Source organism: Astatotilapia calliptera, chromosome 18, assembly GCF_900246225.1.
Source record: "Astatotilapia calliptera chromosome 18, fAstCal1.2, whole genome shotgun sequence".
Lineage (NCBI taxonomy): Eukaryota > Metazoa > Chordata > Actinopteri > Cichliformes > Cichlidae > Astatotilapia > Astatotilapia calliptera.
This window is the reverse complement of record NC_039319.1, coordinates 31,221,874-31,248,638: the sequence shown is the minus strand read 5'-3', so window position 1 is coordinate 31,248,638 and position 26,765 is coordinate 31,221,874. Positions and strand designations below refer to the sequence as shown.

Here is a 26,765-nt window from a genome sequence, read left to right as displayed (position 1 = left end):
CAGGAAATGATCAGACAGGAGAGGGTTTTCAGGAAACACTGTTAAATGTTCAGTTTCTATGCCATATGTTAAAACAAGATCTAGAGTGTGATTAAAGTGGTGGGTGGGTTCTTTTACATTTTGAGAGAAACCAATTGAGTCTAATAACAGATTAAATGCCATGTTGAGGCTGTCATTTTTAGCATCTACATGGATGTTAAAATCACCCACAATAACTGAGCATTAAACCAGATTAAAAACAAAGAGTTCTGATAAAGTCTGAGTAAGGCCCAGTTGGATGACGGGCCGCAACAAAAAAACAGGTAGTGTGCATATACTTTCTCCTGGCTGTGTTTGACATCATTATTTAGGGCTGTGCTGATAATATGGTATGGTATTACTTTTTATGTGATTGTCGTATCACAGTGTCATTGTTATAGCAATGCTATGCGTTCACATCTTCAGCACACACAATGGAACAAGCACAGACACACAGGCATGTCTGAGAGGGAGAGCTATTCAATCTTCAATACTGTGTAAAATAAACTTGTTTCACCACTTAAGACAAAAAAACTTTTCTCTTGCTATATATGCACTATGATGCAGCTCATGTCAGATTTGCACTCCAAACGAGGTAGTGTATGATAAATGAGGGGCGCTTGCTGATTGTACTCATTATTTATTTACACTTATAAATGGTCCTGCCTGCAAGTTGCCAGTATCAATGCTGATACACGGTGCATTCAGAAAGCATTAACAGCACATCCCTTGTTCCACGTTTTGTCACGGTACAGCCTTTTTCCTAAATTATTATTGAAATAGTGTCGGTCCTAATACAGAGCCTTGAGGTGCACCTTTTGTGACACTTGGATAACAAGAACAATCGTGGACTGCATCGTGAACACTCTGCTTATGATCAGAAAGATAATTTGAAAACCAGTCAGTAGCTTGGTCTGGAAAGCCAATATCTAAAAGTCTGTGACATAACAGCTTATGATGTACTGTGTCAAATGCTTTTGACAAATCTATAAAAAGTGCCACACAGTAAAAGCTTCCACAAAGTCATTTAAAACTTTAATCGAAGCTGTGACAGTGCTATGTTGCTTTCTGAAACCAGACTGATCGGGGGAGAGAATATTATCCAAATATTTCTGTCATTCACCAGATTTGCACTCCAAATGAGGTAGTGTATGATAAATGAGGGGCGCTTGCTGATTGTACTCATTATTTATTTACACTTATAAATGGTCCTGCCTGCAAGTTGCCAGTATCAATGCTGATACACGGTGCATTCAGAAAGCATTAACAGCATATCCCTTGTTCCACGTTTTGTCACGGTACAGCCTTTTTCTTAAATTATTATTGAAATGGTGTCGGTCCTAATACAGAGCCTTGAGGTGCACCTTTTGATTATGATTATTCCTGAATTCATTTTTCACAAAATTCTATAATGCCCCAAAACAACTTGCTTTGAAGTTCTTTTAAATTCATTACAGACAAAACTAAAAAGAGTCATAGGAATAACACAAAGGTTTCTGTAATCTGACTGAAGCTACTTGTATAAAAAATTGGAGGAAAATCATTTCATCAAGATTTCCAGTCTTATTCATAATACCAGGAAACGTTTGTTTTGTTTTTGATTGATGTCTCTCTTCTTTCTTTCCAGATTCATTATGAATTTCTTCTTGGAAACCATCAAAGTACTCCTTTTGTCCATCTGGTACAATGTGGAGTCTTTCATCTACTTCTTTGTGCCAAAGAAAAAGAAGAACATTGCTGGTGAGGTGGTGCTCATTACAGGAGCCGGTAGTGGAATCGGCCGTCTCATGGCTCAGGAATTTGCAGCTTATAGCACCGTGCTGGTGCTGTGGGATATCAACCAGGAAGGGATGAAGGAAACTGCTAGACTGGCTAAAAGTAATGGAGCCAGTCGAGTCCACTACTATATCTGTGACTGCAGTGACAAGAATGAAGTTTACAGAGTGGCTGACCAGGTAAAGTTTCTGGGTGAACATTAGACCGACGTGCCTGTAGTGCAACTGGCATCTACTTCGTTTTTGACTTGAGTTAACATCGATGTGTACGTGCAACAAGTTAACTACCTGAGCTTATTACAACGTCCAAACTTTCAGTGGCTTGAAAATAAAAATACATTATATTAGTCTAAGTAGTTTTAGACCTTTTAACTTTTGTATTCAAATGATTTTAAGTCTTCAGAGAAATCTGTGGTTTCCCTCATTGTCTAATTCAGGTTCATTGGGGGGCTGGAGCCTATTGTAGTGGGTGAAAGATGGGGCGCACCTTAAACAGGTTTCTACTTGTTGCAGGGCTAACAGAGAAATGACCATTAAGAGTCATAGTCACAATTTAGAATCAGCAGCTAATCTAACCATATATTTGTGATGGGTGAAGCTGGAGTACCTGGACTGCTACACAGAAAAGTCCCAGGAAGCCAGTGCTTTTAACTGTAGGACGTAATTGCTGTGCAGCAACAGTGCTAACCACTGGATCAACATGTTACTTACTTTGTTATCACACTGTCTGATCCATTCACTTTAATTCAGTTTTTTGGCTTGTGACAATGATGCTATGGTTGCACAATTATAAGAAACCATATGAAAAATTTATGACATACAAGTTGTTCATAATTTCTGCAGGAGTTAGCAGAGCTGCGTAAACGTTTGCTCATTAAGACCCCGTTGAATGCTAATGATGTGTTAATTCTCTCCTACTTAACAGCACATGGAGCTTTTGCACTTATGAGTAACTCGCTCTCTCACACTCAGCCACACACACATAGTGATACACTAAAATTAAAATTAGCTGCAGACAGCTTGAGTAATGCCGTCCTTTGCATTGTTGACTTTTCATTTATTTGAAATGCTGGTGCAAAGTGGCAATGACAGCAGTCGTGTTAATCACAGTGGCTCCTACAGCAGCTTTTCCCTCATCGTTAAAGTGAAGCTCCGCATATTTTAGGTATAATTCTTTAGGGCAAAAAACCCCAAAACAATAATAAAAATAATCCAAAGACTAAAATGCACCTTTCTCTGACTCAGCAATTAATTAATTCATGTTGTATATTAAGACTTTTGCTTTTTGTACACATCTGTATACATTAGCAGTACGGTTAAATAATTGATTTGTCCTTTCATGTGTAGAAACATGAGTCAGCAATAACCATCGAGTACAAGCATCACTTCCTGCCTTCTGTCTTGTTTGTTTGGGTCTAGATCAGCGTTTCACAGGAAGATTTAACACTGAAAAATGTAAACAGAATGAATATACAGTGTAGGAAGCTGTAAATGAACGGACACTCACACTACTCCCCCGGTAGTGTTGCTTAGCGGCGTTACTACTCGTGGTGTCATTGTCCACGTCACAGGCGTGGGATCGCTTTACCTTGGCCACGCCCGCTCCGGCTGAGGAGCCACCACGGGCCGTTTTAAGTGTAACTGTAACCATCCAAACATGTTTCTCTCTTTGCATACTCTCTCTTGATTCAGTTTGTTGTCAGAGGTTTTCTCTAAGATGGAAGCTGACAGGATCTTTGTTTTATCACTTTATTGGGAGGCTTTTATTTTGTGTACCATAATGAAATATTTTCTAGTCAGTGTAACATAATGTAGTGTGTGTTTGATCTCCAACTGAATTATGAATTGGTGCTATTTAAAATTTAACTAAAAAGTGAATCTAAATGTTATGTAGACTGAGCCTGCAGCGCTGTGAAAAACTGTTGGCCCCGTCCTGATTTCAGGTTTTTTGTATGTTTGTCACACTTGCATGTTTGAGCTCATCAAAGAAATTCAAATATTAGATGATCAAATATTAGTTACATGACACACAAACAGGAAGGCTTTTAAGAGGGAAGAAAAATCCATACCTACATGGCCCCATGTGGAAAAACTGATATACCCTGATCTGATTTAAATCTGATTTAAACTGATATACTGGTATACAAACCCCCCGTTATAACAAATTCATTGTGGTGTATCACAGCATTGTAACGCTGAGTTCAATGCCAATTTAGCCACATCCAGGCCTGATTACTGCCACACCTGTTCTCAATCAAGAAGTCACTTTGAATAGAACCAAAAAGATCCTCAAAAACAAGACGACATGGCACGATTCAAGGACATTGAGGAAGAAATGAGAAGCTAATTGAGATCTGGAAAAGGTAATGAAGCCATTTCTAAAGCTGTGGGACTCCAGTGGACCACAGTGAGAGCCATCATCCACAGATGGCAAAAGCATGAAACTGTAGTGGACCTTCGCTGTTCTCTTAGGGTAATTTTGGTCGGCCGGCTTTTCCTGAGAGGAGTCATCCGAGATCACCAAAGACCCCAGAACAACAACTGCAGGCCTCACTAGCCTCAGTTAAGGCTACTGTTCATGACTCCACAATAAGAAAGAAACTTGGCAAAAATGGCCTGCAGAGCAGTTCCAAGACAAAACCCACTGCTGAGCGAAAGGAACATAAATGCTCGTCTCAGTTTTGCCAGGAAACATCTGGATGATCTCCAAGACTTTTAAGAAAATACTCTGTGGACTGACGAGACAACACTTTTTCACACCGCTGTATGTTTGAGTTATGTCTGTGCATCACTGAGGCAGCTGAGAGAACAACAACAGCTCTTCGTCTAAATCACAGATCAATTTCAAGACAACACAGATTGTTTGGGAAATCATAGAATCTCTTTTCCTCATGCATATCCTACAGCTGTTGTACATTTTACTTTGGAGTATCTTTTTTACAAAATGATATTTATTCATACGTGATGGTTTTTCTTCATTCCTTCATGTAGGTGAAGCGAGAGGTGGGTGATGTCAGCATTTTAGTGAACAACGCCGGCATTGTGACAGGAAAGAAGTTCATGGATGCTCCTGATTCACTGATTGAGAAGACCATGGATGTCAACATCATGGCTCACTTTTGGGTCAGTCAGTAAAGGACATGGACAAGTCTCCACATGATTTTACTAGCAGATTAGACAACACTGTGATATTTAATTTGGCATTAACGTCTCCAGTTGATTCTTTAGTAGAATTTAAGAATGAATACGACCTTTTCTGTTACAGCAGGTGATTTGGTCTTTTTCCCCCCCCCCTTTTCTTTCTCCCCTCAGACCTACAAGGCCTTCCTTCCTGCTATGATTGCCAACAATCATGGGCACCTTGTCAGCATTGCCAGCTCTGCTGGACTAATAGGAGTCAATGGATTGGCAGGTGTGTTTTCTTCCCTAAACATGTGATGCATCTCAGTAATTCTAAAGTTGAATGTGTTGGATGAATCCCCTGTTTGACACGTGGAGCTTGAGAACATGACGTATTCTTTAATCTATTTATTGTTTTTATTAAGGACTGAATTATTTATTAAGCCATCAGTGTAAAAGTGCATACTCCCATACGTGATCATTTTAACTAAACAAATACACTTTCTGGTATTGGTGAAGTAACCTTATTTAAGGAACATCTCTTTGTAATGCTTTGTCTTATACCTTCATTCTGCAGACTACTGTGCCAGTAAATTTGCTGCAGTAGGGTTTGCAGAGTCTGTGGGTCTTGAGCTGCTAGCAACTGGGAAAGATGGTGTCAAAACTACGATTGTATGCCCGTACTTCATCAACACCGGAATGTTCGATGGATGTCAAACTAAGTAGGTCATGCTACATGGTTTCCATTTTTATGGTTTCAAATGTCACAGGTGTCATTAAGAACCTGTACAGTGGTTTTCAAAAGTATTCGGCCCCCTTGAACTTTCCCACATTTTGTCACATTACAGCCACAAACATGAATCAATTTTATTGGAATTCCAGGTGAAAGACCAACACAAAGTGGTGCACACGTGAGAAGTAGAACGAAAATCAGACATGATTCCAAACATTTTTTACAAATAAATAACTGTAAAGTGGTGTGTGCGTAATTATTCAGCCCCCTGAGTCAATACTTTGTAGAACCAGCTTTTGCTGCAGTTCCAGCTGCCAGTCTTTTAGGGTCTGTCTCTACCAGCTTTGCACATCTACAGACTGAAATCTTTGCCCATTCTTCTTTGAAACAGCTCCAGCTCAGTCAGCTTAGATGGGCAGCGTTTGTGAACAGCAGTTTTCAGATCTTGCCACAGACTCTTAGATCTGGACTTTGACTGGGCCATTCTAACACATGGATATGTTTGGTTTTAAACCATCCCATTGTTGCCCTGGCTTTATGTTCAGGGTCGTTGTCCTACTGGAAGGTGAAGCTCCGCCCCAGTCTCAAGTCTTTTGCAGACTCCAAGAGGTTTCCTTCCAAGACTGCTCTGTATTTGGCTCCATCCATCTTCCCATCAACTCTGACCAGCTTCCCTGTCCCTGCTGAAGAGAAGCCCCCCCAGAGCATGATGCTGCCACCACCATATCTGACAGTGGGGATGGTGTGTTCAGAGTGATGTGCAGTGTTAGTTTTCCACACAGAGCGTTTTGCATTTTGGTCTCATCTGACCAGAGCACCTTCTTCCACATGTTTGCTGTGTCCCCCACATGGCTTGTGGCAAACTGCAAACAGGACTTCTTATGGTTTCCTGTTAACAATGGCTTTCTTCTTGCCACTCTTCCATAAAGGCCAACTTTGTGCAGTGCATGACTAATAGTTGTCCTATGGACAGATTCCCCCACCTGAGCTGTAGATCTCTGCAGCTCGTCCAGAGTCACCATGGGCCTCTTGGCTGCATTTCTGATCAGCTCCTTGTTCGGCCTGTGAGTTTAGTGGACGGGGGGGTGAGACGTAGAGACGTAGATTGACCCGTAAATCGAGAGCTTCACTTTTATATTTGGTGCTTTTTTTACCACAACTGACTGATCGAACTAGTCAGGTGCTGCATCACTGCAGCCACAGAACGAATCAGTCTGTCGATCTCCCACTCCTCTCACTCACGAACAAGACCCTGGGATATTTAAACTCCTCAGTAACTGGTCCCTGACCCGGAGTGGGCCCTGCACCCTTATGTAGCTGAGGATGATGGCCTCAGACTTCTCACTCACTCTGCTTCATACTTGGCTGTTAACCACTCCGATGTGGGATGGAGTTCACCACCTGATACCAACAGAAGCACATCATCTACAAAAAAACAGAGATAAAAGTTGCAAAAGTCGAAATTTTGAGATTTAAGTCAAATGTATTTTGAGAAAAAAGTCAAAATGTGGAGATTATGGTTGTTTCCAGACAAACTGCGGCAGTTGCTGTACCCTATAAGTTTATAACGTAGTACTTCAGAATCTCATTTAGTAACAAGGAATGAAGTTATTTCTCTTTTGGGTCAAGTACAAGGACATTGAAAAGATGGTGCAGAAAGTTGCTTATGGCCACACAAACTTGGAAGAATGGATTTATACAGCATGAAATGGTTGTTCATGGACAGATTCAAGGCTACCAACAGTTGCATCACAAGTATGCTGATCAGTTAGTAAAACTAACTGTCTATACAAGGCATTTTGTAGCTGTGGCAGTTTGTCTCGAAATAACCGTAATCTGAATATTTTTACTTTTTTTTCTCGAAATAGAATTACAATAGTTTTTCTTAGTGTCACACCAATATTCCTCCATGCTACAAACGGAGATAGATGCCACTGTTGTCAAGGTGCATACTCCTCTTAAAGCATGGAGGTCTCCACCTGAAATCCAGCACACTGTGACTCTGAGCAACAGGAGGGGGAGGATTAGGATTACTGAGTGTCAGAGCCATCATCAGAGATGCGCCAGCCCACCAACCATCACCACCTCACCAGATGAGTGGCTCCAAGAATGCCTTAAGCAGCTGAAGATGCATAAAGATGTCGGACCAAGCCCTTGCATGATACCATTGGGCGAGGACGTGCTGACATCAAGAAGTGCTACCAGTGGCTAGAAAAGGCCAATGTAGACAGAGGCTCTGATTATTGTTAACAGGCCTAAGCAGCAGGTCCACAGAGACAGGAGCCTACCCCAGCTGACATGACCTAAGTTGCACATTCTGCAAAGGTGTCCCAAGACGCCATCTAGCACATAGTCGCAAACCACCTTGCTGACACATATGAGGACTAGAAGTCCTGTTACACTTCCAGTTTCACACAAAAACAGCAGCTGCTGACCAACTAACCAAACATATTGGTTATTAACCAGGAACAGAAGACCACAGGTTATGTGATGGAAGTGGACTGGCAGCACTGAAAGTGCTAAGCCACATGTTAACAGACACGACTGAACATGAGGTTCCTTTTTTTTGGGCACACGCTTACAGCCACTTTATTAGGTACACTGTTCAATTGCCTCTCAACACAAACATGTGATCAGCCTACCATACAATGCAATTGGGCAAGTAGACATGGTCAGTACGACTGCCTGAAGTTTAAACTGAGGATCTGACTGGCATCAAACTGAGACTTCAGTGACTTTGAATGTAGCATGTAGCATGTAGCATGGTGTCAAACCATGCTTCTTAGTGTTTCACAAACTGCTGATCTGCTGGGGTTAATCCCACCCAGGCATCTGTAGGATGGCAGAGACTGGTCCAGAAATTAATAACCAGTGAGTGTCAGCTGTCTGGGTGACGAGCTGATAGGCAACATTAACAAGGTTACTGTGACTTACAGTAAAATTTCCTCCCTTACTGTAATGTTTGGATGGCAATGTCAGAATGTCAGTTCATGCTTGTGGAGATGTTACGGTGTGTGTGTCCTGTTTAAATAGTGTTCAGTTGGTACTGAGTATTGTTGCCACAGTGTCCATCCCTGTATCACCACAGTGCATCGAGCCAGATAAGGCATCATGTCATAAAGCTCAGTCAGCTCAATATTGTTTCTTCAACATGGCAATGAGTTCACTGTAGTGGCCTTCAGCTGCCACATCCCAATGAAGCAGCTTTGGGATGTGGTAGGTTCACATTATGCACGTGCAGCCGACAGATCGGCAGCAGCTGAGGCCATGATGTCAACGTGCACCAAAATCTAAGTACTGTTTTCATCACCTTGTTTAATCTATGGCACAAACATTAAGGCATTTCTGACAGCAAAACGGGGGCAAACCTGGTGCTAGTACGGTGTAACTATTCATAGAGTTGCCATTTGTAGCATTATTGAAGGGTAAAATCTTTTTAGGGGGCCTGTTTGTGCAGATTCCAATAGTCTGTTGAAAATTAGAATTACATGTTGTATATTTGGTGTGATGAATGTTATAATACACATCATGTAAGCAGATGTAGTGCATTAATTACATGAATTATATAAAGTGTAATAATTTTCCAAATCATTTAAAAATCTACCCTCTGTAACCTTCAACCAAATATCTGATTACCCACCCAGATTGTCGCAGGAGAACTTGAAATGGAGAACTTGACAAATGCTAAGTTCAGTGCTTTTTTTTTTTGTCTCTTTTTTTGTGTTCATCAGGTGGCCAAAACTGCTACCAATCCTGAATCCTGATTATGTGGCAAAGAAGATCATCCATGCTGTGCTCACAGACCAGGTCTACTTGCTTTTGCCTCGGAGCATGTACCTCATAGCTGGTCTGAAGAAGTTAGTCACTACCTTTCTTTGTTTCTTTCACTTGCACACAGTTCCACACTCACTAATGTAGAGATATCTGAAGATTTATCCACTTCACTTGTCCCATATTTTGTCATGCCTTATCACAAAATGGATCATTTGTATATCCCCATTGGAAAATTGAGGGTGCAGAAATTGGTAAAGTGAAATAGAACAAGTGCTGGGGTTTAATAGACCGCCTGACCTACCTCAAGACACAGAAGGCCTTGATTGGTCCTTCCATAGATCAATGCACCTATCTGGGGAAGGGTAGAGAATTTCCACAGCACTGAAGATCACAGTGAGCACAGTGGCCTCCATGTGTAAATGGAAGAAGCTTAGAACCACCAGCTCACTCTTTGGAGCTAGCTCCCCAGATGATCTGAGGGATCAGGTAGAAGGGCCTTAGTTAGCAATTATAACCAGATGGTTGCACTCAAAAAAACTGGAGCATTGCTGTTTGGAGAGAGAACGGTCCAGAAGGACTGGCTGTTTTGCAGCACTGATCATTTATACGCAGAGGCCAGACAGAAGTCACTTCTTAGTAAAAGGCATGTGGCAGCCTGCCTGAAGTTTGCCAAAAGGAACCTGAGGGGACTCTGAGATCACGAGAAATTAAATTCTCCAGTCTGATGAAACAAATATTAAACTCTTTTGCCTGAACGCCAAGCGTCATGTCTGGAGGAAACGAGGAACTGCTTATCACCTGACCAATACGGTCCCTACAGTGAAGCCGGGTGGTGGCAGCATCATGCTGTGGGGATGTTCTTCAGCAGCAGGAACAGGGAGACTGGTCAGGGTGGAGGGAGATGAATTCAGCAATGTACAGAGACGTCCTTGATGACCTTTTCCAGAGCACTCTGTACCGACCTCAGACTGGGACGAAGGTTCATTTTCCCCCTAAGCACACAGCCAGGATAGCAGTGGCTTCTTATCATGTCCCGAGTGGCCCTGCCAGGAGCCAGACTTGAACCGGCGGGGTTTTTGTTTTTAAGGTGAAAAGTGAATTGAATCCATTTTGAAAAAAGGCTTTAAGATAAAAATGTGAAACAAGCGAAGTGCTGTGAATGCTTTCTGGATGCTCTGTGCATAACAAATATAGTTTGGCTGCACTCCACTTTCTGGTGAAAACACTCATGCAGCAATGCACAGAAATTATGAATGACTAACTTTTTAATAATATTGTGGGCTATTTCTGGGGTCATGGGGGCACCAGTCACCATTCTGTGTATTTCTGGTTGTACTCTGGTGATTCAGGTGGCCTTGATGGGAGTGGGAGTGGCCTAATGACACTGCCTGTTGCTCTCTGGCCTTTGCTCGACTTGGTTAACTTCTAGTTTTTGTTGTGATGCATGTTACCATCTTTGAAGGTCGATTTTTGCTGGAGGTGGGGTGTTGAGGAGGATCATGTACACATGTTCACACGATGGGGCGGGGAAAGGCTATCACAAGAATACAAGGTGATAGATGTCTCTACCTGTAGCTGGTGACGTTTCACCTACAGGAATGGGACAACCTGTCAATATTTACCTGAAGTCCAACCTCGAAAAGAAGGCCTGGCCAAAAAAACGGGACTTTAGACCCTAAATCATATTTAGTTAGAATAATGTAAACCATATCAATAAATCCTGTATCCATTTTTACATATAAATATTAGGGGTGCAACGATACTCGTATCGATATTGAACCGTTCGATACAGTGCTTTCGGTTCGGTACGCATATGTATCGAACAATACAAAATTTTTTATTTATTTTATCAACTTTTCTTCTGACGATGCTGTCTGTGTTGAGAGCTCAGTGGATCTGCGTTCGACTTATCCGCCTAGGCTGCACTGTCGAGCGCAGATCCACTGAGCGCAGCGCAAGCTAGCAAGACAGAAGCTAAGCTCGTTGCAACATGGCAAATTGAACCTCCCCCACCCTCATTCAGATCTGGCGTTTGGAATTATTTTGGTTTTCATGTGACGTATGACCCTGAAGGTAAGCGCGTCATGGACTAAAGTAAAACAGTATGTTGGATGTGCCACGCAATGCTCAATTACATGGGTGGGAACTAGTGTGTTAGCTTGTTGGCCGTCCAGCCCCACGCACGGGGCGATCCGCGGTAGCTCGTTAACGGAGATTTGCCGTGTTGTGGCGTTAACGTCATTTCAGATTAACGCTGACAGCACTAGTGGGAACACAACGAATATGACTGCACATTTATTCCGACAGCATCCTAGTGCAAAGACAAAAACAACAAGCATGCTACTAACTTTACCCGAGTCATTTAGACAGCCGTTAGCACAGGATTCTCCTTATGGGGACCTGATATGTTTAATATGCTGCTGAGAATATAGCCCAGAAGAAGCGTATAGTGTAGCTTTTATTTTGAAAGAGCCATTTCTCTGTAATAAACTCTCTTTTCCAAAGATGAGGGATTCCTCAATCAGATTTATTTTTTATTACTTTGTTGTTTCAGCAACATTAAATTTAAAAACTGTACTTTTGAGTTAAAATATATATTTATAATTTTAATAAATGACAAATTAAAAAAGCATGAACATTTTTTTGTATCAAAAAAATATGAAACCGTGACACCAAAGTATCGAACCGAACCGTGAATTTTGTGTATCGTTGCACCCCTAATATATATATATTTTGCCAGAATCTCAGCTTAAAGCTCACAAAACTATTTCAACAAACTCCAAACAGTTAAAACAGCAAACGATTAAAACGGAGTCCACATAAAGTGGTGATGTTCCTAAATGAGAAAAGGAGAAATCCAGATTCTAGGTTTTATCCATTTCTCAGCAGAGAGAGTTTTATGGCTTTGTCCAGCAGCTGAAGCTGTGTCACGAGTTCCATACATATTGAAGGATGTCAGTGTGTCAGTTTGAACTGCTGTTAGCAGAGTTGGAAACAGATCTGAGGAGGAGAAATCGTTTCAGAGAGCCCAGTGAGCCAGACCAGCGTTCATCAGTGTGTCTGTGGTAAAAATGGTAACATTTTCCTCTTTCTGTATCATTGTATATGCAGCTATGAGCAAGCTTGTTGCCAAATACAGCGATTTGGTTGGTCAGATCAGTTTATTCGGATCCAAAACATCTGAAGAGTCAAGCTTGGTTTGACAAAAATAAATTCAGCAAATTCGTCCAATAAAAATACACGATTGGTGTGAACGGCTGCATTAGCAATAGGTAGTCCAAAAGTATTTTTAACGCACAAAATGTTCACACGGACGTCGTATGTCCGTATGTCCGGTGTGAAAAGGCACCAAATTTAAAACCAATTTGATACGTGCAAAAACTTATTGTATATTTAAAAAACAAAACAAACCCAAAACTGATTCTGAGATTTATTTTGTTTTTAATTATTTCTTTTTGCCCTCTTACTAACGTTTCCAGAATGACTCAGACCTAAATAATGTCTTTGGCACACACTGAACTCATGCACACTAACTAACACTCATAAAGATTCCACTTGGATGACTTTTGTGCCAGAATACAGTAATGTTGCATGTTGTTTATGTAATGGTCTTATCGTTGTCGGTGTGTTTGGTACAGTAGTTGTTTCAGGTCTGTCCTCGTCTTTGTCATCTTTTTGTGTGGATGTTTGTTTTTAGATGGATACATCCCAGCAATAACATGAGGTTAAACTTGGCTTTAAACTGATTGTTGAAGAGAAATATTATTTCCTTATAATTAAAATGACATCACAGCCATCACTGGCAGATTATTCGATTGCCGTAATGGTTACATATGTTATGCATTTCATTAAAATGACCTTGGTGCTGATGGGGTTATATTTCTGTTGTCCTCATCCTGTTCTCTTTTGTTTCCCTCCATCATCGTCAGTGTGTTACAGTGGAAGCTGCGCTACCTCTTTGGCCGTTACATGGAATTGGCCGTTGAAATAGACTGCCACAAACGCCTCAGTGCACACTGAAATGTGTTTGGATGTTGTACTCAGATGTAATCTCTAACCACGTACAGGGCACATTGTAGCTCGGACTGTTGTAACGTGTAACGAAACATTCTGCAACCTCCGTCTGTGCTAAATGTTGAAGTTTACTAGGAGGGATTTGATGCTTTATTGACCATGAAACCCAGCACATGACATTTTTACATGTGATGGTGTATTTACATGTAGTGAAGCCATGAGTGCTATATAATATCTAAAATGTCAAGTATTAAAGACAACATTCAGATACTATGTCTTGCTCTCATAACACTTATTTAACTTTCATTAAATTTGTGTTTCCCTAATATTGTATTCGCCAATGTCATTATACTGAAACAAGATGTGGGGTCAAATCTTCCTGGACCTGACTTGTGCTACAAAGCTGGATTGCTCTTACGCAGCTAACTAACCCAGTGGTTTAAGAACTACAAAGGTGGATCATTTCTTATTGGGGAAGATTACCATGGCAACTCATGCCTAACTGGTTTCAGAGCATGTTATAATCCAGATTAGAGATCAGCAGGTATCGGATCAGCCACCGACTGACCAAGATCCCTAAGATCTCAGATGTTTCAGATCCTTAGGATTCCTGGGACCTCGTTCTATGAATTAGATTGTTTTTGTTTTTTAAGAGCATCTAATGTCTTTGTTGCCTCAAACACAAAGTGAAATACTTGATTGTAATTCATCTAATCCCCAATTTAATGATAGTGTTGTCATATTGATAAATCTGTTAATTTTCTGAATTTTATTAATGTGAACAAATGAAATGGCTGTAGCTCAGGTGGTAGAGCAGATCAGCTACTGAGCTACTGTTGGTGGTTCGATCCCCGGCTCCTGTCTGCATGTCAAGTGTCCTTGGACAAGATACTAACCCCGAGTTGCTCTCCGATGCGTTCATCAGAGTGTGAATGTGTGTGAATTAGGGCTGCCACGATTAGTCGACTAGTCACGATTACGTCGACTATTAAAATCGTCGCCGACTGATTTAATAGTCGACGCGTCGTTTGAAGCTTTGTAAGATCCCAAAAGACGCAGGAATAAGTAGCAGGATTTAAGAGTGTAATAACGGACTGAAACAGAAGATGGCAGCACTGCATGTACAAGGATGCCAGCTACCGTTAAACCCCGAAGAAGAAGAAGAAGCTGTGTCCCAGAATTCATAGCGCAGCCCAGCTCAGTTTCCAACAATGGCGGCAGCTAGTTAGTTTTAATATTACTCTTATTATTCTTTCTGGGTCACAAAATAAACGTTTAACATATTTTCAGGTGAGAATGTAGCTGTGTAAACCTCAAATATCTGCTCAGTTTATCAGGACACCACATATTTTCAAAAGCGCTCCGACATTTTCAGAGACGTCTGTTACCCACTAGCTCGATAGCTAGCCGGGGTTTAACGCTCACTAGAGCCGTGAGAACAGCGGACTCCCGGCAAATCATTTTCAAACCCACCGCCCTCTTTCGCTACTCAGGTTAAACATGATATATGAGTCACTTAGATAAATTAAAATGTTATTGTTTGGCTTTTTTTAGTATTTTATTTGTTCCTGAGTAAATCAGTTTGTCTGAGATTAAAGTTATAGTTTTTACACAGCTGAATAAACGTCAAGCAGACAGCTGATCATCAGAAGTGTGAGATGCTCGAGAATTTACTCCGGTGTCCTGTTATATTTTAGATAGCAAGGAGTTTATTAAACTTCACTGAAACAATCTGCAAATTTCATTAAAATTTAATAAACTATCATCTTGTCTTTATTTTTAGTTAGCACAGACCTGAAACACTTAAAGCTGTAAGCTAATGATAGTTATAGAAGAGCAGATGCTGCTGGTGCAATAAGCTGTAGTTTTACGTCCAGTGGATGATGATCTGATTAGTCGACTAATCGCAAAAATAATCGGTGACTAGTCGACTATCAAAATAATCGTTTGTGGCAGCCCTAGTGTGAATGCTTAAGTATAGAAGGAAGTGCTTGTATGAGTGGGTGTGAATGGCTGAATGTGGCATGTTCATTCATGTTCATGTACACAGTGCTTTGAGCACTCCGGGAGAGTAGAAAAGCGCTGTATAAGAATCAGTCCAATGTTCAGAGCACAGACTGTCTGCAGCCTGCATTTAAAACTCACCTCAAATGCATCTAGTTCAGTTTTTGATTTTTGGTCATTTTAGGCTCAACTTCACTCAAATACTGGAATCCTCTCAGACACGAGTCACTGACCAGTCTGGTCTGTTGAACAGACAGCTGCATTCAATTCAGTTAAATTTCATTTATTTAGTGCCAGAGTTACAAAGATGGAGATTATAGAGTTTGTTCTGAGCTGCTAATAAATCTGTGATGTGATCACCGTCTCCGGCCTTTGATGTTGACGAGTGAATGACTGTAAACGTGTTTGTGTCAGCTGCCAGTGCCGCCCCTCAGCCTCCAAGTAGATGCATGTTTGGTATCAATTTGAAAATCTTAAGTGTCTTCCTACTTGAGTTATTGCATTCACAGGATTTTCAGAAAACGTGACCCCTGACCTTGACCTTAAATCCAAGGTCACTGAGATTCTGACTCATCTAACATGCCAAGTAGGTACACCTGTGGTATGAATTTTAAAATCCTACATCATCTTGTTCTTAAGTTATCGCATTCACAAACCACGCTGCCTGTTATAATACAAATGTATAAAGACACAATATACACTGCAAAAGCAAACAAGTTTCTAAAGGCAAAGAATTTGGATATTGTATCAACTAGTCTGTCACTTTGTGCTCTGCTGGGGGAAAAAGACAAAACTGGATTAAAAAATATGGCTGAGGGACGCTACAGTAAAGGGCTGGCAGATTCTCTGAACGGAGGAAATGCAGCATTTGGTGATGTTCATGGGTTCCAGACGTGAGGCATTTAGTGACTGCACAATTTTCATTGTGTAAAAATTACATATTTTTTTTATTTGTTAGATATTTTTTTCTGCCTTTGAGACTGAAAATGTGTCACGTGTGTAAAATTGACTCTGATTATAAACAAAAATGAATACTTTTCTTAAACCTCTTGAATTACAGCTACTGTATCCACTTCAATCATCTTGTTTGTTTTAAACTCGTCTGTAGTGGTTTATTTGTTTATTTATAAGGAACCCCATTAGCTTCCACAACAGTGGTGCTGAGAAACAAAATGTAAAATAAAAATAATTTTCAGCAACCTGCTGGGTCTGCCCCTAGGATACAAGGGACACTTCACGCACCTAGTGTAAACACTTGTGGTTAAGAACTTTAAGTAAAAAAGCAAGGTAGGGCCAAAGTCACATAATTAGGAAGTTTTTCCTTCATCATGTATTCCTACAGAGAAAACAAAGGTCTTGGAAGGATCCAGCTCAGCAGAGCTAATTTAAAAGACTTGAGACATAGAGTGGCCACATCACTTCCCCATGACAGGTGTATCCCTGCTGCTGCACCATCTTTGCCTTTTGGTGATGCATTTAAAACTATGTAATGGTTAAACTTAAATATGATCAATCTGTTTCTATTAATGGGCTATGTACCAGCAGTCATTAAGGTGGCAGTATTTAAACTGTTACTCAGAAAGCATCTCTAGACCCAGCTGCCTTAGCTAATTATAGGCCAATCTCCAACCTTCCTTTCATTCCTTTTTGTCTTTTGAGTAGTTTCAGTCAGAATGTAACGATCATCACGGTACAGAAAGTGCAAAGTGAAGGTTACAAATGGTCTTATGGCCTCTGACAGTAGATTCTAATGGTAGTTACTCTGGATGGTGTTACCCTTTATGAATGAGGCTCGAGTATAAAATGCTCTGAGTGTTCGAGCAGAGTAGAAAAGCACTAGGGGAGACTCATAACACCACAAATGTCACCAATGAGGAAGGCGCTAGGAGTCTCACGATCATTTCAGTGTTTGCCCACATGACACAATCCCTGTTTTTGCATGGTGGTTGTCATGGCTGGAAACCGCTGCATGCAGGTTTTATTGGGGGGAAAACTGATTTTGAGGTAAGAAAGTTGATCTTTTGAGCAGGTTTAGTGCTAAACTTTGTTTAGTGCTTAAACTGCAAAACAGTGTGACTTACAGTAGATGAAATTGTAGTTTCTTAGGCAAACTGTGATGCATTTTCCCCCTGATCATTTCAAACCACAATGCTAAAGCCGTTAACAGATAATGGTAGGGTGGGTTGTAACATATTTTTTAAGTGTTACAACCATCCCCTTCCCTAAAGAAGAGTTTATTCATTTTTATACTTTTCCAGCTGCCTGGAAAAGGGATACTGATACTGGTGTGGCTGCTGAAGGCAGTCAGATCAGTGGCAAAGGAACATCTGCCATGTAACACTGAGTAGATGCTACAAAAAGCTGTGAGACAGAGACCCCGTGATCCTTGGTAGGTTAGTATAGCAGCAATAAAGCTTTCTCCGAAGCGCAGGGAAAAAGTGTTGGTTGACTATTCGACTTCGACAGCAGACCTGGTTATAAGTTAGACAGAATACTAGCAAAGGTGCCTGACCAATTAAAAAAAATGTTTGTACTCAGTCGTCATTCCACTTCTTTTTTTTAGGTCTGAAAGTTTTTTTATTAGCTCACAGTAACTTATAACACCCACAATCATGTGGTGAGAAGCACTTGGTTTACAATTTTTATGAAGCAGAACCACAGCCTGTTGCAGAGGAGTGCAGAGGCAACTAGTCATGAAAATAAAGAAAAACCATTAAAGGCGTGTGGTAGTGCATATATCAGTGAAAGCTATCCAGTTCTGCGAGGAAAGGGGAATCATGGCGCTTACCTTCCATCCCATCTGCACCCATGAACCTCATCCACTGGATCGCAGTGTCTATGACCCATTTAAGAAAACGGGAAATAATGCAAGTGTTGCCTGGATGAAGATGAATTCTGCCAAGACTATGATCATGTATTATATTCCAGGGATTGTCGAGGCTGCTCTGCCTCCAGCTGCAACACCCAAAACCATTCCATCTGGTTTACAGTCCACAGATATTTCGCCCTTCAACACTGACATTTTTGAGAAGTGTAGCGATGCACCGTCACGAATCAAAGACCGCCCAGAACCAGGTCCATCACTAAGATCTGCAAGTTCCCAGCCATGCTGTCCTCCAACTCTCCTAGGGACTTATGACTTCCTTACTATTTATGTCCTGTCCTCTAGATGAACCTAGTACCTCAGGGTTGTCTACAGCTCAGACAGTCAATTCTTCAGGTATACGGCCATTTTCAAAACCAGGGCCAAGAAAAAAGACTGGCAGGATCAGGAAGAAGAGGCAGTCTGAAATGATCATCAGTACACCAGTATGGGATGTGGCTCAGGTGGTAGAGCAGATCAGCTACTGATTGGAAGGTTGGCGGTTTGATCCTGGGCTTCCCCAATCTGCATGCCAAATATCCTTGGTATTAGTTAGTGTTAGTATCCAAGATACTAACACCAAGTTGCCCTCTGATGTGTTCATCGGAGTTTGTTTGTATGAATGGGTGAATGAGGCATGTTGTATACAGCACTTTGAGTACTCCGGGAGAGTAGAAAAGCGCTATGTAATCCCTGACAATTTAATGTCTTTAGCTATTCAGCGATGCCCGCATCATCAGCTGGCATTGTGTGGGAAATGGCCACTATTCTCTAAAAGTAATGACGGAGCGGTATGCGTTCACACCCAGTAAATTTGTCTTCTCATTTTGACTTGCAAACCTGTCTGAGTCTCATGCAGAGGTTTGCCAGCATCTGAGGTGTCGTATTACAGATTTTTCTGTCTCAGCGTGCTGTTGCACACTGTAATGCAGATACAGTCATTCTTTCACTGTTTGTCTAGCACAGTTGATATTCAAGAAAGAAACTGTGCAGAAGAAAAGATGGAAAAGCTGTGCATTTCTCAGTTTTAAATTGTATCTTTGAGGACTTTGTTACTAGTAGCCTGTCGCAAAAACACATAATTTGCTCACATTTCTTTAATCGAATCTATGGGGAAAAGGGGGCAGACCTAACAAAACAATTTAAGGAGGATAAAACAGTATCTGAAAGTCATGTCCTTAAGAAACAGATGAAAAGACAGTAAAGACAGTCTCAGTGGAAGCATTGCTGTCAAGGAGCCATTCTTAAAGAAGGGAAACATGGAGAAAATGCTGAGCTATGCCAAATTAAACAAGAACTGGACTGAAAATCAGTGGGAACAGGTCTGATGGTGGAGGGACTTCAAATGGGAAATTTATGGTTCAAACCTTCATCAATAGGTACGAAGCAGGTCAAGAGAAAGACACAACAGCCATCTGTAAAACATGGTGCATGGTGCAGACTCTACCATGGTTTTGGGCTGGATTTTAACCAGTAGTATTGGGAATATTACCAAAATTGATCAAATTACGAAGCAGAAAAGTACTGGCAGATTTTGATCCACCATACAAACCTTCTAAAAAGAAGAGAAAAGAAGAAGAAAAAAGTGCTATATAAGAATCCGTCCATTTACCATTTAAAACAAGCACTAATGCAAGTGGACCAGAAAATAACCAATATTACAAGAAAGAGTATCTCAGGAAAAAATCAAGGCGAGCAGAAGAAAAATAGAAATGTGCCCAAAAAAGTCTTAAAGTAACGCTGAAGATTCTGAGACAGCAGATGACAAAAACTTTTGCGTTGTCTGTCTGGATTTGTTAACTCAAAGCCGGAGGTAGTTTGGGTAAAATGTCCACCCAGCCTGCACTTTAAATCAAACCTATATGTTTGTCACACAGGTGCATTGTACTAACTGAAAGTTTGTTTAGTGAACTAATTTACACACTGATACCACAAGAGTGTGTTTGAGTTATGGCCAGTCACAGAGAGAGGCGGACGCTGTTCTTTCTTTTCAATAAACCACTTTTTTGAAGCATGTTCTCTGGTGTAATTTTAATGTTAACACATGAGATCTGTGGTATTCTTGCAGGTGTCATTCATAGTAAACAAACAGGATATTTTGTTTAAAAGTACAAAAATTCATTGAGTTACAGATGCTTAAGCACAATGTGTTACAACCACACATGGCTTTCCCTATATAGGAACCTATCCATTTACCATCTCTTTAAATAGAGACTTTGTTATATAAGTTGTATTTCACCAGTGTAAGTCAAATAAAGGTTCCCAACTAAAAGCACCCAGGATGTTTGCTTTGTTGTCTTTATATACATTTAGTAAAATATCTTCTTATTCAAGGAAAAGAGCCAAGACATGAAAAATACAGGTGGGTTGATGCTTTTGGAAAATATAGTAGATATCTGAGGAAACAAATCTAAGGCAGCTTGAAGGGTTAGACTGGCAGCGTGGCAGAATAACAAATTTACAGGATGTGTTTGGTAGCAGTGTGTGATATTCTGAAAATGTAATCTTGAATGGATATGAAACCTGACTGAGTGGTGATGAAGTTAGGAGCTGCAGCCATTATTTGTGTAATGGATTTACATATGTTAATGATATTCCTGGTTCTCCTTGTTATAGTGATGAAAGCGAATGCAGGCCACAGTCCTATTTTAGTGTTTGTTCATCTGGTTCATTACAGTTTTTTATATAGCCCCAAATAATAGGACCAAATCAACAAACAGTTGCCTCAATAATCGAGAGAAAAGACCAACAATCAGACAATGTCCTACGAGCAAGCACCTGGCATCAATGGGGAGGAAAAAAAACTCCCTTTTAAAAGGGTACTAGCTAAGAATTATGGGGAAATTGAAATTAGATGAATTGTAATAATTACTAATGATTAAATGTGAGTTTGGTGTGTAAATTTGCAAAAATAGAGTGGACTAAGAGTGAAGAAACTGATTTTGAGGTTTCTTCTGAAACTCAGCTGCTCCCTCCCTGAGCCTGGTTGTGCTGGAGCTTTCTTCCTGTTAAAAGGGAGTTTTTGCTCTCCACTGTCGATACATGCTTGCTCATGGGGGATTGTCAGATTGTTCAGATTTTCTTTCTAATATTGTAGGGTCTTTATTCTACAGTATTTATTTAAATAAAATCAATTCTAACATTAATATATAGAGGTGTATTACAATTTATGCCAAAAACATGAAGATGTATCATATCTGCAGTTGCCAATTAACAGTCTGTACTGGGAGTTTTCATCCTTTTTCGATGTGTCAAAAATATAATTCTCAGCTAATTGAACCTTGCACTCAAACTTAATTAAACTTTAATTGTTACTTATAATCATGTATGTAACTTTGTAATTTTAACATGTTGTCGCCTCTTGGCCAGGACTCCATTGGAAAAGAGGTTTTTAATCTCAATGGGACTTTTCCTGGTAAAATAAAGGTTAATAATAAACTTAATATTTCTATCAGTTTTCTGTTGCTCAGTTACAGAAATGGGATAGCAGAACATCATATAGACATTTTGAATGTGGCATTTACTGTGTCAGTAATTCTGTAGAAGTCAACAAAGAGGAGAGATCGTAGTCTGTCTAAAATGTGACTTGCCTTTTCAATGCATTGGTGGAACTTTAAAACATTGCAGATTTTCTGTACAGTTTGTATGAAGGTGAGCAAATTTCCACCAGCTCGTATGTCAATCAACGCCATACTTTGCTCTCATTGGCTTCACATGCTCCCCTGGAAGTTCTGCCACTTCCCTTCGAGCACAGTTGTTTCACATGTAGTTGCTCAAAGTCACTGCATGTTATTCACTTTCCGCAGCTTCTGATCACCACATCAATATGAGTTGCTTGACACCTGAGTCTGAAGCTCCGAGAATAGTGAGGGAGGTTAACCCCTTTTGGTTATAAAGGCAGCAGAAGTGAGCAAAAATGTCAGCGCGTGAGTTTTACATAATAGTGCATTAACCTGTTAATGTGGTTTCCTGATCTCCACGATCTCCTCCCTCTTGCACCCATCTTTGGGTGTTTAAGAGGTTAACAGAAGTTGCAATGATTTCTTGCTGGGACTGTAAGGTCACATTGTATTTGACTGCCCTCAGCTTGCCAACATAAGTTAAAAGTCTAGTTGTATGAGCACTGTGTAAACTTCACATCACTTTACCCAAATGAGTGAAATCTGTAATACCTTAGCAATAACACTGATAATAGAAATAATAATGCACCATTTGGAAGAGCCAGGTCTTAGATAGCTGAAGCCCCCTGCACTGCTGCTGAATCGTTTTGTTCTTTAATTGTATTTCATGAGTGAGTGTTTAAGAAGAAAAGATGTCTGCCATTCTTTTCTTCTTCTTCCTCTAGTCCATTTATCTGAGGACAGGGCTATTATTCTCTATTAGAAAGATTTTTGTCTCTGGAAAACAGCTCACACAAATACAGCTCACAGATAGTGCCTCGCCTGTCACCTCTGTTCATTTTAGATAAAAGCCATTGTATCCGGGCTTTTAATAATGTGTTGTATTATCCTGCCTTGTCTCTGCTCCCTCTTTGAAGACAGTCATTGTTGGAGTTGTTAGTCATCCAGATTTCGCTACCAGTGAGAAATGCAAGCAACATTATTCTGGCTCTATGAAATTATTAGACATGACCTATTTAAATTAGAACAAATATTTTGTTCCATTAGGAGCTGTTTGTTAGATTCATTGTTATGCTTAATGCTAATGATGCTAATGAGGTCATCAGTCCTTGGAATGTTTGTTTATTTTTAAAGGATTGCTGCAGCACTCTTGTAGAGTTGCTGGAGGTACAGTTTCATTGTTTTAGAACTTCTCACGTGATCATAAACTTTCTAAGAACCAGCTGGCTAGCTTTGCTCTGCTGCCTTGCTCATCTTTACAGTGAGTCGTGTCCCGTCGAGGTGTCGTGTGTTTATTGAGTAGCTGTTTGGTTTCTCCAGTACATACACTATGTTGCTTCGTTTGTGTTTGGGAGTTCTGTCCTTGGGATGAAAGAGTTCATTTACATGTATGTGCTCCTTTTCTTTCTGTTTCTGCCTTATTGGGATGGGCTTTTGCCCGGTGTTGCAGGGTCCTGATTACTCCAAGTTTGTGTTTCAAAGGGTGATGGGAGTCAAAGAGTAGATGCTGGTCTGTGTGCGTGAGCTTCCAGTGAACGTAAATGTTGAGGCTTCCCGAGTCCTCAATGCGCTCAGCACAGTCCATAAATGGCAAACTATGGTCCTTTGTGTCTTCCCTGGTGAGCTTTATGTTTCTATCCACTGAGCTGATGTGAACAGTGAAAGATTCTACTTCTTGGGTTTTGATAGATTTTGATTTTAACCGCAGTGGCATCCACATATCTTTAGGTGGCTAGGTTCTGTCTGTTTGAAAGAGCCAAGAGCTGTACTTATCTATAGATACCCTTGTTGTGTTTAAAATATCTGGTTGTAAGTATGTGGTCTAACAGCATGTAAATCTAATGCAACTTGTTCTTTACAGTGGCCCTTTCTCTGATTTTTAGATATATATTCCTCTTGACTGTACATATTTCTCCTGTTTGCCATTTATTCCTGCTGTCAACTATTCATATTTTTATTCCAGCACAGTTACTGTGGAGCACCCACAATTTCATTGTACATGTACAGTGACAATAAAGGACTATTCTATTCTATTCTGTTCTGTTCTGTTGTATTCAGGAGTAAAGTTCTCTTCTGTAAGGAGCTGGATGCTGTTGTCTTGTTGTGACAGTCTCCACTGCCTTGGTTAAAGATATGCAAGTGGAAATGTAGGCCTCATTAAAGGACACTCTGGTTTCATCTGGATCCAGTGATCCAGGTTTTAGGTCTGTAGAGTTTTTAATGGGGTGTGTTTTCCACCGGGGGCTGGGATGGTGGTGAGATGTTTGGAAATGTTGTAGGTGGATGAGTTTACTGCTAACAATGCACTTCTTGTGCTACATACTGGCAACCATGTGGTACTGAATCCCCCTTTCTAGAGTAGGTTTGTGAATGGCTGTGGAATTAAAGCACTGAAATTTATTTATTTATTTATAATAGGCTGACTCTTTATAATACACCCTGTCTATATACATGTGTGTCAACATGTATGGTTTGTATTGATAGCACAAATGAGATACTGCAGGGTTATTGAAAGGAGGCACTCTCTCCAGTGTTCATTTATTTTGTTTGAAAATGACTGAGTGCTGCGGAGAGGTGCGGCCCTACTACTTCCTCAGCAACTTTCTGTGGGCAGTCACTGAGGAAGTCCTAATCCAGAGGGAGATGGAGTGTAGGAGGCTGAAGTTGATTAAGTTTGTTACCAGTCTGTTAGGGATGAACAATGATGTGGGTTTTGTACATACTTCGGAAGCTTTCTGGGGGAAACACAACCTCTTGTTAGGAAAGATGGCATCCATTCCACTTTGGATGGAGCCGCTTAAATTTCTGGAAATCTGGCCAAATTTCTTAAACCACCTGAAAATATGACTATCCAGTGATTCCACACAGAGCACCTTGGGGCTCAATGTCTTGCCCAAGGATACTTTGGCATGCTGGATTAGTCAGGGTTCAAACCAGCAACCTCCCTGATGACCTCTCCTAGGCTATAGCCACTCCAGTTGCATTTGGACTTTTTTACTCAGTAAAACTTGATCACAAAAGTTTTGCAGAGTTGATGTTGAAACTGTTCGTGGAAACTTACACTCGCTTTGGTCCGTGCAGTTTCTGGTGCAGTTGCATTGTTATAGCATATTAAGACATTGGCACATAAAAAGAAACTAACACAGATGTCAAACACCTTTTTGTATGTATTTTGTATGTTCATTTCTATGTTTTTTCTCTCTTCAAAGTGTACTGAACATGAAGCAGGCCATTGTTCTGGGCCAGTACCTGGGAGCCTTCAACCTCATGGACACGTTCAGGGGGCGCTCCAGGAAACAGGAGTGACGGAGAGGAGAAGCACTTATGAAGAATACCTAAGATGGAAGGATGGATGCATTAAAATTAACATCAACAACAATTTAATTGTTAACCCTCGAATTAAGTGTTTGTTGGTGTAATATCAGGGAGCAGCACATCTCAGTATAACGAGCCTTGTGTTTTAAATCTCAGCTTCCCAAATGAATGAATGTGTTTTTAAATGTGTTTTTAAATTGCATTATTATTATTAGTGAATCATTGTCATTTTACAGTCTGTGATATAGTATTAACAGGAATGCAAAGACCACTCATGGTGATCCTTTATATGTAGTTTTGTTAATGCATGCTAGTCCTCATAACTCTGCATCAAATGTGACGTTGTTGTGAATGTTTCCTGACATTTCTGAAATTGCCTTTGTGTAGATTGTTTAACACTGACAGTTTCCAGCGTAATTGTCAATTAAAAATGCTTATATGATGTTGCTACCAAATTTAGTGCATTAATAAAGAACATCCATTTACTAAGAGGCCTCTTCAGTGAACGTGCTATATTTAGAAACCTTTAAAAATGGCATCAGTTGAGTTTTTAAACAGGCACACCATGGACCTGAAAATGGGACCCCAGGAAAAGAGAGGCTGACGCATACATTTAGTTGTTCATGCTGTTTAGTGTTTACCAGCTGAAATACTTTCTCATCAAACACCAAGTGCCAGAGCTAAGCACTCAGGAACAATCAACCATGATAAAGGAATTTCTAAGACAATTTCTCACCCTGCTAAGGTTAATAGCTGTTGGTTCAGATTACTTAAAACTGCAGTTAGTTCAGGCTGGAAAAATCATTTTCTTTATTTAAGTACGTCTTTATTTGTAAGTAACTTTACAAAATGTTGAGGCATTAAATGTCGTGTGTTGAAGCAAAAACTTGAGACAAATCTTTGAAGTTGAGACTTCCAGCTTGTGCAGATGCACCAGTGACATTGAAATAAATGTGGTTTTGTGTAGGCCTGAAGCAACTCTTTCTAACTTTAACTGTAATATAACATAGCAGGAGCCATGAGCACGTGCAGCTCTACTTAAATCTGGTCTTTGATGTAACACGTGCATACATGTGTGTGTGTGCAATGCTACCACTCTCTGCACCCACCTAGTGTGTCAGATCTTGTAATTATGTCTTCATTCCACATATTTTACATAAAGGGCCATGGGTAAATACATGGCTCGGTTCTCTCCCTGTGATGCCCTCACGTCTTGTAAACTGTACAAGAACTCACCAATCTGCAGGTAAAATCCAATTTCAGATTTTTCTTTAAAAGTTCTGAAATTCTCTGATCCTCGCCTGCGTACAGTCGCCTTTTTATGAATTCGCTTTGGCATTTAAGGACATTCTGTGCTCAGTTTACCCAAAGCTATTGCATTGGCTAGTTACTAGTTGCTGTTTAATGATTACTTTAAATATGAATTAAAAATAGGAATATTTTCTGTCACAAACTTTCCACGTTCTCAGTCCGATCATTCTGGCAGCTGCCCAGATCCAACCCACTCGGGTCGATCGCTCTGTTCGGCA

The 26,765-nt window shown here is 40.4% G+C and overlaps 1 protein-coding gene across 3 annotated transcripts in view; it reads left to right on the top strand.

The window, feature by feature from the left end:
• The window catches only part of LOC113011018 (epidermal retinol dehydrogenase 2), a 31,945-nt gene extending 6,218 nt beyond the window's left edge, over positions 1–25,727 (top strand). For 2 of the 3 annotated variants that reach the window (XM_026150387.1, XM_026150388.1), the window contains exons 2-7: positions 1,646–1,973; positions 4,785–4,916; positions 5,106–5,205; positions 5,491–5,635; positions 9,378–9,503; positions 25,131–25,727. In XM_026150387.1, the coding sequence (XP_026006172.1) occupies positions 1,653–1,973; positions 4,785–4,916; positions 5,106–5,205; positions 5,491–5,635; positions 9,378–9,503; positions 25,131–25,227 (921 nt within the window). In that variant the 5' untranslated portion in view covers positions 1,646–1,652 and the 3' untranslated portion in view covers positions 25,228–25,727. Of the gene's footprint in view, positions 1–1,645; positions 1,974–4,784; positions 4,917–5,105; positions 5,206–5,490; positions 5,636–9,377; positions 9,504–13,349; positions 13,708–25,130 lie in introns of those variants that run through there. The other variant, XM_026150389.1, reaches the window with a different exon arrangement.
• The last annotated feature ends 1,038 nt before the right edge of the window (positions 25,728–26,765 follow it).